This window comes from Brassica oleracea, chromosome C8 (assembly GCF_000695525.1).
Source record: "Brassica oleracea var. oleracea cultivar TO1000 chromosome C8, BOL, whole genome shotgun sequence".
NCBI classification, from domain to species: Eukaryota; Viridiplantae; Streptophyta; class Magnoliopsida; order Brassicales; family Brassicaceae; genus Brassica; species Brassica oleracea.
Genome location: NC_027755.1, coordinates 13,569,203 through 13,588,376, shown reverse-complemented (window position 1 = coordinate 13,588,376; position 19,174 = coordinate 13,569,203). Strand labels below are relative to the sequence as shown.

Sequence of the window (19,174 nt, the reverse complement as noted above, 5' to 3'; positions counted from 1 at the left end):
GGAGGCGCGTGCGGCTTCGTCCGGGCTCCGTTTGAGGCGTGGTTGGTGTCTACGGCTTCGTCTCGACGAGAGGAACACGATGATGGCCTTGGATGTACGCGATGATCAATGGTTAGGAAGTTATGGGCGATTTACTAAACGGAAACGAAACTGAGCTTAAGGAATGCGGTTTCCGGCGGTTACCTAGGGCGTTTGTCGGTGGTGGCAAGCTGAACGTGATCACGGCACACGATTGCTCCGGCGACGAGCTCAGGTGAGCTTTCTCTCTCTTTCTCTCTCTCTTTCTCTCTCTCTCTCTCCCTCCCTCTCTCTCTCTTTCTCTTTAAAGAAGTTGGGGATGGTGGAGATGGTGGGTGTGGTGGGGATGGTGGAGATGGTGGAGACAGTGGGGATAGTGGAGGTGGGTCATTACAAATAGAGTTCCCAGTGATGTAGCCTAGACAGTACGGCGCCATGCTTATAAGAACATTTGTGCAGTCAGATTGAGAAGAAACCGTCGTTGTGGACCAGATCACTGCCACTGAAACTGTAAGCAGCAGTAAACACATTCCATGTTTCATGTTTTCTTTGTGGTTTTCTGAGAATCTCTTAAAGAGTTCGTTTATTAGTTGCTGAGTTTAATGGTTTGCGTTGGAGTGTTTTGAGAGCAACTAAAATAAATAAGGAAGTGATGACCGTAGAATAAGATGAAAATAAGGAGGTGGCTTGATCTGGATGACCAACTTTTGCAACACCATTTTGGCGAAGTTGAGTTGTGATTAACAATTAACCGAGACTTCTGTGAAAGAATCTTAATCGTTTTTAGTGACTGGCTGCTTGTTGACCTACCTTTCTGATTAGATAATTATTTGACCTGCTTGCCAAATCCTTGCCGATCTTTAAATGAAAATAAAGAATTTGTAGAGAAATTGTTTTCTTCTTAGATATATGTTTAAACTTTGAATAATTGAATCCCAAGTTATATGACTTGTCTTACAAATGTATTTAGGGATTCGACCAATTTGGAAAATGCCTAGTCTTTAAACTGATGAATTATGATAGAACGTTCATGATCATGCAATAATATTAACTAGGTCAAGACCCGCGCAAAAGCGCATGATGAATATTATATATAAATTACTTTTATGTATTATATGATTTTTACATATTACGAAATAATAAATATATATTAAATAATTAAAAATTTAGTAACTATTACGTATATAACTAAATTGATGCAAATACATAAATAAATTTTATTAATCCAGACAAACACTTTTTTCTATTTTATATGGTATACAATTAAATTTAAATGATATTAACATAGATATATAGTACATTTTTAATATTGACATCTGCTAAAAAAATATTTTATACTCATATATTTTTGATCATTTGTATTTCTTTATAACAAAATTTTAAATCACCGATAACAATAAAATATTTGTGGGATGTTTAATAGTTTTAGTAATTTATATTTTTAAAAACATTCAATGCAAAGTTTAAAATCGAAATATTAAATTGTCAATATTTTTCAAAATGTTTATCAAAAAATTCAGAGCACATTTCGAAATTAAAATACTTATGTATTTTATATGGTATATAATTTATTTTTAAAAAAAATATTAATCTATACATATATAATATTTATTAAATGAGACTTCATACTTATGTAATTTCGTAATCATTTGTATCTTGTTATAGCATAAATTTTAAACCATGGATCACAAAAATTTCAATGTGAGATTTTTAACAATTTTAGTCATTTATAGTCGTTTTTAAAAATTTAAGATATAACATATACGAAAAAATCTAAATTTTTATTATATAGTTAATGTGGTTGTTTAATTTATTTTAATAAGTTAAAATTTTAAAAAATGATAGAGAATAGACTAATTTTTTATCAAATATTTATTATTCAAAATCATTAATTGTCATATATACTTTAGCCACATTAGGTAATTCCGTGATTTTTATTTAAGGAAACAATGAAGAACATTCATGATTAATTTATGGTTAGTTTAATAAAACGTTTATTATATATTTATATGGATCAACATATTTTTCTAAGAATTTTAAGAATGATTGTGGTGATGACACGTGATTACAAAATGTGTTGTAATACTTTGAGCACATTCAATTAGATAAGCAACAATCAAAACGTAACCTTTGATACTACATCTGAACCCGAAATTAGGTTAATCCTCACACGTGTATGCATATAAGTGGCAGATCACTGCCAACTCAGAGCCTCTCAACAAACCAAAACCTGCTTCGTCCCGGTAAAGTCGAGATCTAGGGGCAAATTCGTAAATACAGGGAATTATCAAGACCTCAACAAGTTGTTATTTCCCGCCACGATATCGTTACGCGAGTCTCCAGTCGACACTTTCATAATCTCTGTAACTGAAATCGAGAAGGAGCTCTCTGAAACAACGACAATGGCCGTCACCATCGTAATCATCCTCATGCTCGCGATCACCTTCTCTTCCTCCTCAACCGCCGTGGCCGAGACGCAGGGACCTTCTTCTTCTCCACCGGCTCCGACTTGCTCGGAGGAGCTGGTTATGTTCTCTCCATGCATCCCTTACGTCTCGGCTCCGCCAAACAACATCTCAAAGACGCCGGATGCTCTATGCTGCTCTGTTTTCTCCACGTCTGTTCATTCCACCGCCGGAAAGTGCCTCTGTTATCTTCTTCGCCAGCCGATGATCCTCGGATTCCCCTTGGATCGATCTAGATTGCTTTCTCTTTCTCAGATCTGTACCGAATTCAAGAGTTCCGACGAATCTTTCGAGTCTCTTTGCTCTCCGTCAGGTTTAGTTTCAAATCTTCTAATCCAAATGGAATCGATTGTGTTGAACCTTAGATGTGTAACTTTAGGGATCTTGATCTGTGTGTTGCAGTGTCGCCTGAGCTTCCGCCGCTTCAGAGTATCCAGTTCACGTCTCCCTTTGACTACGGTAAATAAACAAAATCGATTTTGATGGATTTTTGGTTGAGACTGAGCTTCATTTGTATCTCTGCAGGTGATCGAGACTCTGCCTCTCCTCAATCGCTAGGCTTACCACCGGAAACCGCTAAGATTTCACCAACCTCCGATCAGTTCTCGCCTGATATAGATAACGTCTCACCACAACTCATCATAAACGGCTCTCCAATTATCAGCAACCTGTTGTTGTTTCTCACGACCATCATCATGACTTTGGCCACTTCTATCCTCACTCGCATCTGAAGCAATTTGTTTTTACTTTCCTTCCATATACAAAAGCATAGCACGTTCTCTCATAAGATACATGTTTTCATTTCAATAACATCATAGCATCATTATCTAGGAACTAATTTTCCATGAACCATTTAAAGTTTCAACATAAAAAGCAAATGCAAGCTTAGTAAAAGAAAAAAAAGCAAACGTAACAGAGTTAGACAGAAGCAGTGGTGACATCTTGTACAGACTGACGCCAAGCGTGCTCACGAGCTCCATCCTTGTCGACGATCTTGATCACAAAGTTTGGTGGCGCAATGACCAGCCTTGACCTGATCTCAAGTATGCATTTGTCGACCAACTCAATGGCTTCTTCAACTGACATGTCGCTGCGGTAGTGCCTGTCCATTGTGGAGAGAGAGAAGTATGAGCCGTAACCAAATGCTCCCTTGTCAACCTTGTGAAGAGTTGCAATGTAGTCAATGTAGTATAGAGATGCGCCTGCTTCTTTGTCGTAGCCCGCCATCAGGATGTTTACTGAGTACGGGTTCTGGAATCAAACAGAATTTAAAAAGCAATGAGATACTCAAAATGATCAAGTGTGAGGCCATTCATGAACAACCAAAAGAAACAAGGTAAATCAGAAGAATAATTTCGGAAAACTAATACAGTGTCTACCATTGCCATTTTCAGTTTCCATTAGCAATCTTAAGCAAAAGCTACCATTGCATCAGTATAATACCCCTCAACAATGTCTAAAAGTTGAAAAAGATCACATTGCCAGTTAAGTATGAACTTCATAATCAAGTCACAAAATCAGAGTAAACAAACTTCATAGTCCTGAACACAAAACTGTCTAGTATTTGTGCATTCTTATCAAAAGCCAGTATCAATTACTTATAAAGCTTGTCACAAAGATACTCAACTTTGTGACTTCAATCAACCCCGAAGGGTAAGCTCTGTACCCAGTGGATTAATCATATAAACAAGAACATTAACAATCAAAACAGTTTCAATCCAATACCACAATAACACACCAGTTGGACAAAATTGTATCAAAAGAGTAAAGTAAAACCCCAAGAAATAAGCACATTATCGATCACCCCTAACACCTAAAAGTTGCTCCAACAATTTAATATCAGCTAATATTACTATCTCATAAAAGCAAAGAACTTGGACACCCTAACTCCCCTAAGCTCATAACTCAAAGTAGGAAAAGAAGTCACCTTTCTCAAAGCAGTGGCGAGCTCTCCGCGAGTGAAGTTGGCAGCAGCAGCGGTAGTCAAAGGGATCCCGTTTCGGAACTGATACAGTGACACATTCTTCTGTACATACTCCGTAAACTGAACCCTATTATAAACATTCCCAAAAATCAAACCCAATGTACTGATTCAGAGAGGCGGAGGAGGAGGATTTACCGGTCACCAGGCTCCCCGCTTGCGGCGATGAGCTTGTGTGAGTCAAGGACCATGATCTTGTCCTCGTTGTTCTTGTGCACAAGTATACTGTGAACTGCCGACGTATCCGCCGCCACGATAGCGAATCCATTACCAACGAGACCGAACACGCACTCCATCTTCAGATCTCTTCGCCAAGATTTCTTCAGTTACTTGGATCTTCTCCCAATTTCGATTCCAGTTGTCCTTTTCCTCCGTCACGGGGAGATATTAGATCAAAAGCTGACTTGAGGAACAAGACGGGTTGCTGGGGGTAATTCTACAATATAGTTAGGGGTAATTTTGACATATTTTGTTTCCAATAGGGACCTAAGAAGATAGTGTTGGAATTTCTCTTTTCTAAAGGACGAGGACGTAAAAGAGAGTTCAGCAAATGTTTAGGGGTTTATTTGTAAATAAACATAGACTCTGCAAGCAAACCTCTCGCTTTCTTCACTTGGAACCTGAGTTTGGTGATTGTTCTGAGATTAGGTGTCTTGGCGGATGTACCTTGTGAGTCGGTGGGGCAGTTGCCCACCATGAAACAAAATAATTAGTGTAATTTTGCACCAAATTTTGAAAATGCCCTTGATAACAATTTTAATTTGTAAATGTAATAATAGTGATTTTTAGGTTTGCCCCGGGTGAATATTGTTTCTAGATCCGCCGTGTCTAGACTAGGAACTACGAAAGCTCAGGATCCTCGGAGTACGAATTTATAGGCTTGGAACCAACCTCAAAGTTTCACTTCACTGATCTCATGTAAAGACCATAACTTCTGGTAAAGGCATTCAATATTTGGATGTTATCTTAGCTCCCCAATAGCAATATATCCGAATTCTCTTGCAGTTTACACAGCTCTTCAATATGATTTGATGTTGTGGATATATTTGTAAAGCAGAAATCATTTATTATCCATGTCATAAACTTGAGTTTCATTTTGAATATTCTCATTGACCAAAAATCACAATACTAAAAGAGACATTCCCTCAAAATCTATGCTGCCACGTCCTTAAAAATATTTGGCCAATCAGAACATTTCATTCTCAGTTTGGCTTCGTCGTCTACCTAACCTGGCTCGGTTTGGGCTTCATTTTCCACATATGGGCTTCGTCTTGGTTTTCAATTCGGTGGAGGCTTTGTCGTCTACCTACCTAACCTGCCTCTACAGAGACGAGATCACGAATCACTCCGCCTCTTCCCCATTTCGATTCATCTTCTCCCTTGAGTTCTAATCATCCCCTTCTTCACCTTCAGTTTCTTTCCATTCGATTTCGCAATCAATTTTTTCTTAATGGTTTCGTTTCATCTCCCTCCTTTGCTCCTTTATATAAAGTTTTTTCACCCGATCACAAATCAAAACCCTAGATTTACTCGAAACTCGATCGATGGCGATGAAACCACATGGGAAGTCGATTGTCTCCTCCGATTATGACGAAAAAGTCGTGTTCTTCAAAGATCTCTCGCTGGGTCACCAAGAATCTCAGTTGCGGTTTCGGCTCATCCATTTATGGGAGGCTTGGAACCCACTGAAGAAGACGCTCATCGGCATGGAGATGCTACTCATCGACGAAAAGGTATAGTAATGAATCGCTCGTTATCCTTTCAGAAAAAGTAAATCCTTATCGTTCTTCACCTATTAAATTTTTTTTTTTAATGTTGTTCTTCTTAGGGAACTCTTATTCAAGGATTCGTTTCCCCGGGGCGTATCAAAAAATATCTACCCGATATGAAGCGAGGATTTGTTTACAAACTCAACAACTTCTATGGATCCAGAAACAAAGTTGTGTTTCGTGTTGCTGATCATACTGTTACAGTGTCGTTCTCATGGAACTCGGAACTGTCGGTTCTTCGAGACTGTCACATCCCTTTCGATGAAGATAGTTTCCGGTTCCATTCGTATGAGGAGTTTCAAGCTAATTGTGATCTCAAAGGAGACCTCTACGGTAAGCTCTGTAATTCCCTACGTTAATTCTTAACGTAGTTGATTGATTATTGCGTTGCTAGATTATTAGAAGTAATCTTTGGCCTTTGTTACTGCTTAGATATAAATACATATCTCGACTTGATTATTAGACGTATGATTATTCCTTTCTTGCTGCTTAGATATATATATCTCGACTTAGTTGTATTGATGTTTTGGGTTTCTTAAATACTCTCTGCACTCGGCCCTCAGATTTCATTGAATCGATGATTGGATTCGTTGTGTGTTTGCGATTTTAGCTTCTCACGTAATGTCACTCAACATAATTACTTTAACTAATTACTAACACTATTGATGAACAATGTTGTAGATGTTGTTGGCCACATGAAGTTGGTTAATGGTCAAAGTATTGTTGAGGCCCCAGTTCTTGACGAAGTGGAGATAGCAAAGGCGAGGCGTGTTCTGATTCATATCCAATCGCATGAGTATGTTTTCATCATTTTTAAACAACAACTTCTGTTTACTCCTCTTAACTATTTACTATCGTTTTTGCACAGTGGACCGGTCATGAAGCTATACCTTTGGGATCAGGCTGCAAGAGACTTCTGCAAGAAGTTTAAGTCGTACGAGCGCACACCCACTGTGTTACTGGTCACGGCCGTTAACACAAAGACTCTCGGAGGTTCTTCTTTTTGTCTTCAATATTGGTTTTTTACAGGTACATATATTCAGTTAGTGTTCTTTGATGCGTTTTTCAAATGACCACATGCACTCTTGCCTTGACCTCGATGTCATCTTCGCGGGTGTTCATGGACTACGATATCCAGCCCACCATAGATTACTTCGCTTGGTAAATATTAACGTGTTTTGCTTTTCTCTATTACTTACTGCATTGCCCACGTTATCTCATTGCAGTGAATGATTAGATTAATGATTTCTACTCTGTCGCAGGTTGGGGGCTAACCCCGGTATTGCTGAGCAGGTTAATGCAGAGATAGTAACCAAACGTGAGACAATGACTATAGGGGAAATATTCTCCTACATCAAGCAGGAAACCGCAAAGGTAAACTCAATCTTTATATCTTTGACCGTTAAGAAAAAAATTATAATCTTATGCACTTACACAGGATGCCTTTTTTGAGTGCACGGCTACGATCGATGATGTCGTGCATGGTTCTTCTTGGTACTACATTGCATGCAGTGGGTGCCGTAGTAATGTTAGCAAAGGCCCAACTTCGTTGATTTGTACAAACAACAAGTGTGAGAAGGTTAACGTATCTGGTGTGGCACAGTAAGAACTCTCTCCTGACTTCCAATTAATTTTTCATTGGTATTAGGTTCTGATTGTTTCATAACAGGTACCTTTCAAAGATATCCGTGTATGACAACAGTGACCAAGCTGTTTTTGTGCTACTTGGGGATGCTGGTCGTGAGCTGACTGGGAAGCCCGCATCAGAGTTAGTTAGAAGCTATTTTGAGGTAGCTTTTTATTAGAATTTAAGCTCTCAAACATGTTGACTTGACGCTGTCTTCTTTTACTCAGACAATGCTATGAAAAGTATACAGCTTGACACTTTTTTTTGATTGAATGTCAGGCTAATGGGAACGAAGGAGTTAACCATGAGGCGCCTCTTCCTGAAGCTCTAATCAGCACCATTGGTCAGAAGCATAAATTTTGTGTCAAAGTGACAGAGCATAACTTCTCAGGCAAGACACGATCTCTTACCGTGACCAAGATTCTTCCTCTAGACACTCCACCAGCGACAGAGTCTTCGGAAGGTAACGAGACTACTGCATCGGAGGAAACGTTCATAAACCATGTGGGTTCTGCAGAGGGGAGTAAGAGAAGTTGTGACGGTACTGATCTAGAAGAAGCTAAACGCCTTAAGCGTGTGGACTAGAGCTCGCGTGAGTCTTCTCAGAGATGGAAATTTGGATGCAGTTTTAGTGTTTTTGTTTCCAAATCTATGCTGCCTCATGGTTTTTCATTTTCAGTTTGAGTTTTGAGATATATTTTTCATGACTATGGTTTTGTTTCAGTTTGAATTGGCAGAGTTTTTTTTTTGGGTTATATGTTAACAATTATCACAGTCAAGTTAGCAATTGCAGGAAAACACGTTTTTTTTTCATATTAGCATCTTACTGTCCTAGAGACGAGATTCAGTATGGGAATATTCCCATATCAAAAATCCATAACAGTATAGTTACAATAAGAGTTATTTAGTTTGGGAATATAGCCCAACTGAACATGCGATCACTAATCATATTAAATTAAGGTAAGAAAATATTCCCATATCTCATCACTGATATTTTTCCAAAATTATGCCCCTACAGAATAATATAATACCTTAAAACAGGGCAAAAATAAAACTAAACTTCCTACTCCCGTTTACATACTCGATTACCAAACGCTCTGCAACACAATTCTTCTCCTTCCCGGTTCAACCTTGGCTCCTTATACGGTTGTCCAAGAAGCTCGCGAGAAGATTCTGTAAGTATGACAATTATTTAACAAACAGAGGATATACGAATATTGATCCTGTTTGAAACCAAAAAACAATTGTATAGGAACTAATGTTTGATTCTCCTGTTTGATTCTCAGGAAAGAGTTATAAAAGAATGGAGAACCTACCTCCAACACCCCCTTTCGAAATTCCAGGTACAAAAATACAAACCTTTTAAGATAGTATTGTCTCACACGTCTCCCAATATGAATATGAAAATAACTGTTAACATAACTGATATATTTTGAGATATACTTTTCATGACTATGGTTTTGTTTCAGTTTGAATTGGCATAGTTTTTTTTGGATTATATGTTAACAATTATCACAGTCTCAAGTTAGGATGGTTGGTGGGCCTATAAAACCCAATTCAGAAGAGTTTTTTTTTTTTTTTTTTTTTTTTTTTTGTAAACTACGTAACTGAATAGTTGGTGATGATCTTGCCGCCTTTACGTAGCTAGCTCGGAAGATGTTTATGAATTTTCCTATTATGCATGTGCTTGATTGTGTTATTTTTGTCTGCATCGAGCAACCTCCTTGCATAGCTGATAGCTTGAAAACTATCGTATTTGATGTCACCTAGCAATAATCGATTTGTTTAGGGTGATTGTTACATTTAACAATTACGAAGAATATTAATTCCTTTTTTGATAAAAAAAAACCAATTACGAAGAATAAAATTTACAATATATGGTGTAAGATTAAATACTTTCAACAGCGGGCAAGTCTCACACATTGTCTTCCTATGTTTTTTTATGTTTTTTTTGCTAAAATTTGGTGCAATTGTCTTTCTAAGTTCTTTATGTATCTTAGCTAATTTATTAGTCAAATAATTTATAAAAGGTTCCCAACTTGGATTTTGATATATAAACTTTATGTGTATATATGGTCTTGAAAGTCTTCAGAAACATTTAATCTTTCTATCTTTTTGTGCAAAGATCACTTTGTCCCCAAACGATATCTTCTTCTTCTGAGATTCTTCCAGACATCAGCAATAACTCAGGAGAGAGAGAGAGAGAGAACTAAAAGCTTAAAAATTACGAAACTTAGCGGATGATTACTTTTTTTTAATTTAATTAAAACCAATTACAAGTCTTAATTTACAATATACATTACAAACTAAAATAAAATAAAAATGCAACACAATAAACATGAATTCAATATTATTTTGAGACAAAGTATTTAACCAATACGTCCACGATGAATCCTTTACGTATTGTCACATCTATGACATGGACAAAACATGTGAGGATTGTTAATACTTTAAAAGGAATTTTTTTTTTGTTATCTTCGTTCAAACACATGCATTTACATGTTTTCCTTTTAGAACATCGATTTTACCTTATGCTTTAAGATCAACTATATTTACTTTGTTGCAACTATCACTTATTTATTCTATTTTTATTGAATCGATTAGTGAAAATCACTTATGTTATTCCTTTTTGACCTAAACAACTTCAAAACAAAGTAATTCACTACAATCACTAACGACTATCAAATTGATACAAAAAAAAATTAAAATCATTAGAAAACAAAACATACGAACCCGGCGCGTAGCGCCGGAATACCACTAGTAAACTGAAAAGTATAACTAAAAAGACTTTTCTTGGCCCTTGAGTTTTAAATAATTAAAACTGAACAGTATAACCTTGAGTTTCATTTCGAATATTCTTCTTTTTTTTTTCAGAGAAGGCATAAAAATTGACTAAATATTCTTTCACATTGACTAAATATTCTTTTTTTTACTATATTGTTCGCTGCCCTACTGAAATCGACTAAACCTGGGCTATAATCTTTGCCGGATATCATCTCTCTATTTTCGCTACCCTTTTGTGATTGTGCTTACATATACAATTCTTCATTAATTTATTATATTTTATTCTACCTCATAAATACAGTAATTTCTCCAATTAAATTAATCAATCATAACTCATCTACTACTATGGCTCACATATTAACACCTCTGTTCTAAAAATCGGCCGCCTAGCCGCTACGCGTCACTCTTCCGCTCCGATTTATGCCAAATCGGTTTAGAAATCGGATATCCGATATTTTCCTCCTAGACCGCCTAAATGATCGCCTAGCCGCCTAGGCGGCCGCCTAATCTATTTTTTATTATTTTTTATTATTTTTTATTATTTTTTTATTTTTATTTTATTTTTAATAATATTTTTATTTGTTTATTTGATCTAAAATTTTATAAATATCATTTATATTCATAATTTTGATGAAAATTACATTATATTAAGATTATATATTCTATTTGTGTGTTTTATACAATCTTAAACATGAAAATGTATTAATGTTATACACAATTAAAGATTAACATGTTTTATAACATAGTAAACCATCTAAAAATTCCGTCCCGCATAATTTCCGATTAATCCTTGATTTTCTCTTTAGGCGCTAGGCCCAACCCGACCGCCCGACTAGCGCCTAGAGCGTTCCCGAACAGGGATTAACATTAACCAATGAAATTTCACCTGGCCCACCTGGCTTCATCTTCATCGTGAAAGCTCATTTTCCCCATCTTCCATTGATGATTTTGAAGCTTGAAGAATAAGCAATTCTTGTCTGTTTTCGATGAAATTTATTTCTGAAATATCAATTAAATGTTGTTTATATCATGGGTAACATTAAAAAGTAAAAATTGATGAAAATTTTGAGAGATTAAAAATGATTTTGAAAACTGTGTTTATGGATTTTAGGTATATTTTATGTTCGTTTTTGATGATTTTTTTGCTGGAATACTACTAAAAAGAAGTGTATATCACGGCTAGTGTAAAAAAGAAGATTCGATGCAAATTTGAAAAGATTTGTTTTTTTTGAAAATTGTGTTTATGGATTTATGGTATAATTTATGTCCGTTTTTGATGATTTTTTGTGTGTAATTTCATTAAGATGAATTATATATCATAGGTAATGTAAAATCCGAACAAAATCGTCATAAAAAGTTAATTAGATAGTGCAAAGATAATTTCTGGGTATTAATAAGAGAACTAGTTTACTAAGGCAAAATAGTTTTACTGGTATTACTGATATTACTATGTTTACAAGTTCGACTAGTATTACTAGTATTACTATGTATAGTACTAAAATAGATTAGTATTAGTAAGAGAAAACTGTACGGTGTGAAAATTAATTTTAAGATTCTTAATAATGCTAATTGTAATGAGAATTCTATTTTATTTTAGAAAAAATGTAAAATACGCTTTGCACATTCATTTATTTTGATTATGGGGGATATTATATGAAGTATGGGGCTGAAATAAAATGGATACCGGGAGATGGTGAAGGAGCAGATGAAATTCAGATGATTGCGTTGAAGAAATCAGTGGAGAAGGTCACATTCTCTGCTTTGCTTGAGAATATTTGCAGAAAAATAAAGGTAGATGAATCTAAGATGGAAGCGAAGCTTAGTTACTTTCCAATGGTATTGTGTTCGAACAAACCATCATATATTTGGAAATTGGAATGATGAAGACGTTTTTGGTTTTCTACTGCAAGTTAATCATGAGAAGTGTAGAAGTGTTCTACATATGGAGTTCATCAATGTAGAAGTGCATCTGTTTTGGCTCTAGATTATCCCGTTAGTTTTGACATATATTGCAAATAGTATATATATTTAACATATAGAACTCATATATTATTTATTAGTAGACTATGTATATAGTAAATAAAACTATTAAAACTATTTAGATGATTATTTTCTATAGTTTTAAGAATATTTATCATTTTCCCAAAATGACTCCTTAACTTTCATGGTTGATGAGTGAATCGTAAAGTTATAGTAAGCAGAATCTATTAAAATATTTATTTCTCGTTAATTGTTTATGTAATACTCTGTCTTAATAATATTCATTGTATAAAATAATTGGTTTTACTACAAAATATTTCATTTGGACATGGTTTTACTAATAAAACTTATAATTTGCCAAAGTATTACTATGTGTAAGGTAGTACTACTAATACCTTGAAGATTACCGAGAATTACTAAATGTAATTAGAATATTAAATTTATGTATATAACGGCAATACATTTTACATGTGTAGTTTTTTTATTATTATATGTATAAATTTTTTATTATAAGTTTATCACAAGGTATTTTACATGTGTTATCCGTTCCTGCCTCCACGATCTCCACCAGCACCGGAACTCTTCCACCAGTATCACCGGTTTAGATTCCGGAACCGATATAAGCAAGCCCATCACGAACGCCGATTTGTCTACCAGCGGCTTCATGATTCCTGACTGCACGGCTCTGAGTTTGTTCTCTTTAGCTGAGCACAGCGAGTATAGAGCAGTCGAGGCGTTCTTCTTGGCCCTGAATTCTCCGGTTTCTAGAAGGTTCACAAGAAGAGGAATCACTCCTGATCTTCCTATTGCGACTTTGTTATCCTCAACCTGCGATATAAGAAGAAGAGCGCAGGCGGCGTTCACTTTGGCCGTGGGAGTTCCCATCTTCAACACTCTAACGAGCGGCTTGATGGCGCCGGAAGAAGCAATCAGGTCTTTCTTCTCGTCGCAGAGCGAGAGATTCATGATCGCCGTGACTCTGTACTCCTAGAGCTGAAGATCCGAAGATGAGATCAGAGAGATGAGCAGCGTAACCGCTCCGGCTTTGGCGATTTTGATGCATTCTCAGGTTTGTTCTTGGACAAGAGCCTGATCTCCATGGCGGCTTGCTTCTGCTCGTCGATGGAACAGAAAGAATTGAGATGAGCAACGAGATCATCGGAGTTATCAGAGGCGCATGAGAGGAGGAGGCGGTGGCTCTCGGAAGAACCAGAGGGGAGTTATGGAGATTTGACAACAGCGAAGAGAGAATCAAGCTCGCCTTTTCTGAGACCGTTTCTGTCACACGAGAGAGAAGGGAGAAAGAGTTGGAGAAACAAAAATGAGAAAGAGAGCAATACGCAGCGTTTAGAGATTAGGTCTAAGAGGATCCGACCCGACTGGGATTGGGTGGGTCGGGTAGCTTAGGTTGGATCATGTAGTTTAGTGATTTCATTAAGGGCATTTGGGTCTTTACGTACCCTGGTCCCACGTTTACTATTTTAAAATAAATAAATATCAAATAATATTTTAATAAGGGGATAAAGGGGAATTTTCAAGAGAGGGAGGGGTATACGGAGTTAATCTCCGATTACAGTTCCCTGATGCTGCCTCTCGTTTCAGCGCCGCACTAGAACATAAACGCATAGAAACATGCATGGTCTGTTTGACCCCAAATTTATATAATTAACTCGTATCAACGCCCGTGCTAAACACGGGTCAATTTTGTTGTCTTCAAAATTATTTGATCATGGTATAATTTTCACTCAGAATTTAAACTAGTAGGTTGAAAGGGGGAGGTAGCCCTGGGAATTCGGGTATTTGGTTCGGTTTCGGGTAAGAACCATTTGGTTCTAGGTATATTGGATAAATCACTTTTATACCCAATAGATATTTATGAAATTTTGGTTTGGTTTCAGTTCGGTTTCAGATACCCGTTTAATATATGAATCAAATATATATACAAAATATATTAGTTAACGTTTTAATTTAAGTGGTCTAATGGTTAAACACTAGTATAATTGTCAATCCAACCAAAGTTCGAGCCACTAAAGTGTTGTTTTATAAGTATTTATTGTATTTTAATATAGATAGAAATCCCATATATATATATATATATATATATATATATATATATATATATATGTATAATATAAGAGAGTACATAAAAGATAATGTGGCCTGGTAGTAACAATGTTCTCATTCTTCTTGTCAAACATGGGTTCGAGTAAGGTTGATGACATTTTACCTTATATAAGAGAGTACATAAACTTGTTTTTCGGATATTCGGGTACCCGTTCGGTTTTCTGTTCGGTTCCTGTTTCGGTTATTCGGATATAAAAATATAGGAATCATTCGGGTAGTTGAGGGTTTCGGTTTCAGATAATTTGGTTCGGTTCTGGTTTTTTTTTCAAGGGCAAGGGGGAGGGGTTAAACAATAATTTTGATATTACTTTTAAAATGGTTACATGTTTGCAATATTTTCCAAAAACATTGAGATTAAAATTTGATTTTATGATTAAATTTTTGATTCCTTAACAATTAAAATTTTGTTTTTAATATTTATTATTATAATTTTACCCACTTTGCTTATTTTGTTTTAAATATTAATTTACAAATTTAGATTTTTTTATTATAAAGAAAGCTATTTTCTTGAATTCTTAGTTAAGGATTTCAGGAAAAGTGATTATCTAAACATGTTAACTATTTTCTGTTTTTAGATTGTCATTAAAAAAACCTAGGAAAATTGTAAAATAAAATTTGAGATATTTCAAAACTAATCAAAGAGAATGGTTAAAAATTTAATTTAAAATGATAAAACTAAAAAGTAACTAAAATTATTGTTTACCTGAATTCTGAATGGCTAAACGTTCTGCAGCTCTATCTATCCATATATAAATCCATGCAATGAATGATAAAAATTTCAAACTGAGGCAGAAAAAGGAAAATTGATATTAAAAAAACCAGTCAGAACTAACAACAGTTTTAAAAAAAAATTGTTGTTGGAATAATTTTAAAATTCAGTGCAAAAAAAAGATGATTTTAAATTTTATTCAAATTAACCCTAAAACGTTAACGTAAAAAAGTGGAGATCATGGCTTTTGATTGATGAACTGTTGAGATACCTATGCAACTTTTTTGTACTTACACATGCGGCTTTATTTTTTCACCAAAGGAAAAATGATGCATTTTAATTTTGTTTTTTGTATGACTTTTCCACATGTCAGTATTTGATTCGCTAACCGACATAAAAAAGATACTCTTTCCATTCTTTTTTTGAAAAATACTCTCCTATTTTTAAAAGATGGTTTCTAAATTTTTACGATTATTAATAACATAATAAATATTTACAATTGAATTTATTATTTATATATACTATAATTTTTCAATAATTATCAACCAATAATATTTAATTCATTTAAGTATTCTCAACTAATGTTTTTTCAAATGTACAATTTAATAATATTAATTATTGAAAGTATCTTAAAAATCTACAAAATGATATTTTTGTGGAACAAAAAAAAAATCTATAAACCTATCATCTTTCATGAACGGAATAAGTATATAATAAACCTAATATTTGGTTCTTCAAACGTCTAAAGTGTATTTATTTATGGACTATTTGGCTTTCAAATTGTAATTCTTTCACGCCCCCTAAATTTCGTATGATAAAAACAAAAGGTAAGGATCAAGAGTTGAGACGATATGTGTCTTGTACTTTATATTTTCTTTGCATATGGAGATTTGTTATTTGCTGAAATTTTGATCATCGAGATTTGTTATTTGCTGAAGTTTTGATCATCGAGAAAACGAATCCTTCTTCAGTTACTAAGTTTGTCTTATTTCTTCCAGCAATCAAATCACTTACTAGTTTCTAAATCACACTTTTCAGTACATGTTCCCCTGAGCCTTCAACAACACAACTAAAAAAAGAAAGAAATAAACAAAACAACACATAGACAAGAACGAGAGAGCAATAAACATAAGATTAACCTCAAGTAAAATATTTCTTGGAAACAAGTAACGTTTACAGACTCACATTAACATGTCTGCCGTAGTTGCTGTTGGTCATAATTGTACTGGTAGATCCGCATTCACTCTCCATAAGAGAAATGTTAGATCTATCGAGCTTAATTGCCATCCACGGATGATGATGATGATGACTTTGACTTTCTTTGCCTAACTGAGATGAAGATCTCTGCATCCTTACAGCTCTGGGGACACCGTTCCTCGGTGCTTCCATCGAAGATCTTCTCCTCCCGCTAGGCTGCTTCTCATAGATCTCAGGAGGTCTCTGCTTAGGCGCACTCTGAGACCGAGCCTTGGCTTTAGAAGACTGAGTATTGGCCATGTAATTTGGGAAGAGAGGGTAATCGTAAGAAGACAAAGAATCTCCATTGTAATACTCTCTGAATCTGGAACACTGAGGACTGCTTTGTGCTGTGTTGAACGAGTTACAGTCCTCGAAATGGCTACTATACGCTCGAGGACTCATATCTGTTATAGCAGAAGGAGCTGAAGAGTAAAATTTAGACTGAGTGTCCATTTCCACAATCTTGATGTTTTCTTCATTCTCCTGCAAAGGCAAAAACAGAGGAGACAAAGTCAGAAACTTTGGGATCTGGGTGCTGTCAAGATTAGATTTTGAGATCTGGGTTAGATCCATTACGTGGTAAATGTTATGGATCCGGGTTTTATGAATCGATGTTCTTAGATTTGTGGTGTTTGTTGGTGAATCTCCGATCATACGAATCCTCTGTTCTCGAGCTTTGGCTTGAAGTGTAATCAATGCTTGCATACATCTAAGTGTAGCCGTTGCTTGTTTCCTTACTAAATGACCTCTCACAAGTGCTTGTAGTTTCACCAACCCTTTTAACGCTCTTAATGCTTTCCTCGCCTGCCCCCCAAAAAATTAAAAATATGAACTCTTGAACACAAAGAAAGAAACAGAGTATTTAATAAGCTCGAGTTTGTTTTTAGTTTTACCAAATGAGAACGAAAGCAAGCTTGAATCTTCACTGCTGCAAATTCTTCAACATCAATTGCAATCTCTGCGGCTGAAACGTTCTTGCTCTGCTCATCTTCGCTGTCCAACACAAATGGTTGTGGCGGTGGAGGAGGTGGCGGCTGAGGCAGTGGAGATGAATCTTTGAGGGTAGAAGCACAAGCTGGTGGTGCAGTGGCAGAAGAACGTCTAAAACTCCATCGACGTTTCTCTTTAGGAGTTCCTGGTGTCGTAGAAGTGAATCCACACTCGCTCTGATTAATCTTTTCTTTTGTTCTCTCTTTTTTTCCGGTTAAGAAATTTCGAATCCACTTGCTTGTTTTCCCCATTATATGTCAGAGAAGAAGAGATTTTATAATGTGTGTGTGTGTGTTTGGTTTTCAGAGGTTATAATGGGACTGACATTTTCTTATCTAAGACGTTGTACTCAAGAACTCTTTAGATGCTTCTTTTCTTGGACAGCCTAAGGGCATCAGCATTGCTAGATATGCAATTGCATATCTTAGTATTACTTTAATAATATAATTAGATTAAGAGATTTTGGTAAGATACATGAGTAAAAGTAAAGATTATTGGTAGAAGTTTTGGTAGGTTCTTAGCAAAATATTAAATTTTGTTTTTTTGATAATTGTTTGGTAGGATTTTATAATAAAACATATAACATTAAACATAAAAACATTACAAAGTTGAAAAAAAATTAAAAAGTAGAAAAAGAAATTACAAAGTTGAAAAAAAAATTACAAAGTTGAAAAAAAAATTACAAAGTTAGAAAAAATTACAATAACATAAACTTCACCGATTTTAATTTTAAGACCCAAATTTATCTCATATATGTTCGATCAAATCATGTTTCAATTGTTGATGGACTGGTCTACCCCGAACTCTGGGCTTAAGAAGTCCCAATGCTGATGCCCTAACACCATAAGTTCCTTAACTACCCATCACTCAGTAACATTCAATTTTTTCCAGTCTTTGCATTCTCTTATTGGTTTATTTATGTTGGAAGGTATAAATTCTAATCTAATTTGTCTCTGTGTACAATTTTTCTTTTGTTTTTTTGGTCTGTAAACCTAAAAAGTAAGGTAATATTAAAAATACAAGGGCATATATGTACATAACTCGATGTAGATCTAGTCGGTTCACTACCCCTCGTTACTATGAAGATATGTTATTTTATTTACATTGAGTTCTTTTTTAAAGTATATTTGTAGGGTAATTCGGAAGAAGAAGAAGCAGAGGGGAAGCTCCATGGCCACGATTAAGCCACTAGAATGCCAACTACACAATCTCAATTAATCAGATTTGATATCACAAAGTATGAAAATACCCTTGACGTAGTCTTAGTTAGTGGTATACCATTTTCAATGGTGTTTCATTTTTCACTTTTGCTTCATTTCAATTTTGTTTTTTGTTCGAATGGTTCTTCATTTTGAACATTTCTTGTTTCAAAATGAAGAAATAAACGGTATATCTTTAAATTTGAAAATATTCAAATATTTCATTTTTTTTATGAAGAACTTTCTAAATTATAAATTAGTCTTTAATTTTTACTTATTCTTATTTTTT

At 35.2% G+C, this 19,174-nt stretch overlaps 4 protein-coding genes and 1 pseudogene across 4 annotated transcripts; 2 read left to right on the top strand and 3 right to left on the bottom strand.

Moving 5' to 3' along the window:
* Positions 1–463: 463 nt before the first annotated feature.
* Positions 464–3,293, top strand: LOC106308123 (non-specific lipid transfer protein GPI-anchored 2-like). The gene is made up of 4 exons (XM_013745254.1): positions 464–528; positions 2,212–2,796; positions 2,886–2,942; positions 3,009–3,293. The coding sequence occupies exons 2-4, from the start codon at positions 2,421–2,423 to the stop codon at positions 3,212–3,214; spliced, it is 639 nt and encodes a 212-aa protein (XP_013600708.1). The 5' UTR covers positions 464–528; positions 2,212–2,420; the 3' UTR covers positions 3,215–3,293.
* On the bottom strand, positions 3,230–4,883 carry LOC106308124 (proteasome subunit beta type-2-A-like). The gene is made up of 3 exons (XM_013745255.1): positions 4,603–4,883; positions 4,411–4,534; positions 3,230–3,734 (listed from the first exon to the last, which is right to left on the bottom strand). Exons 1-3 carry the CDS (start codon positions 4,758–4,760, stop codon positions 3,402–3,404), a joined length of 615 nt encoding a protein of 204 aa, XP_013600709.1. The 5' UTR covers positions 4,761–4,883; the 3' UTR covers positions 3,230–3,401.
* A 1,125-nt stretch (positions 4,884–6,008) lies between these two features.
* Positions 6,009–8,445, top strand: LOC106308702. Its single transcript, XM_013745832.1, has 8 exons — positions 6,009–6,197; positions 6,293–6,566; positions 6,915–7,029; positions 7,102–7,251; positions 7,496–7,607; positions 7,672–7,835; positions 7,903–8,023; positions 8,140–8,445. The coding sequence occupies exons 1-8, from the start codon at positions 6,009–6,011 to the stop codon at positions 8,443–8,445; spliced, it is 1,431 nt and encodes a 476-aa protein (XP_013601286.1).
* A 3,081-nt stretch (positions 8,446–11,526) lies between these two features.
* Positions 11,527–13,844, bottom strand: LOC106308701 (annotated as a pseudogene).
* Positions 13,845–16,428: 2,584 nt separating this feature from the next.
* Positions 16,429–18,067, bottom strand: LOC106309624. Its single transcript, XM_013746693.1, has 3 exons — positions 17,590–18,067; positions 17,273–17,500; positions 16,429–17,179 (listed from the first exon to the last, which is right to left on the bottom strand). Exons 1-3 carry the CDS (start codon positions 17,935–17,937, stop codon positions 16,631–16,633), a joined length of 1,125 nt encoding a protein of 374 aa, XP_013602147.1. The 5' UTR covers positions 17,938–18,067; the 3' UTR covers positions 16,429–16,630.
* Positions 18,068–19,174: the final 1,107 nt, after the last annotated feature.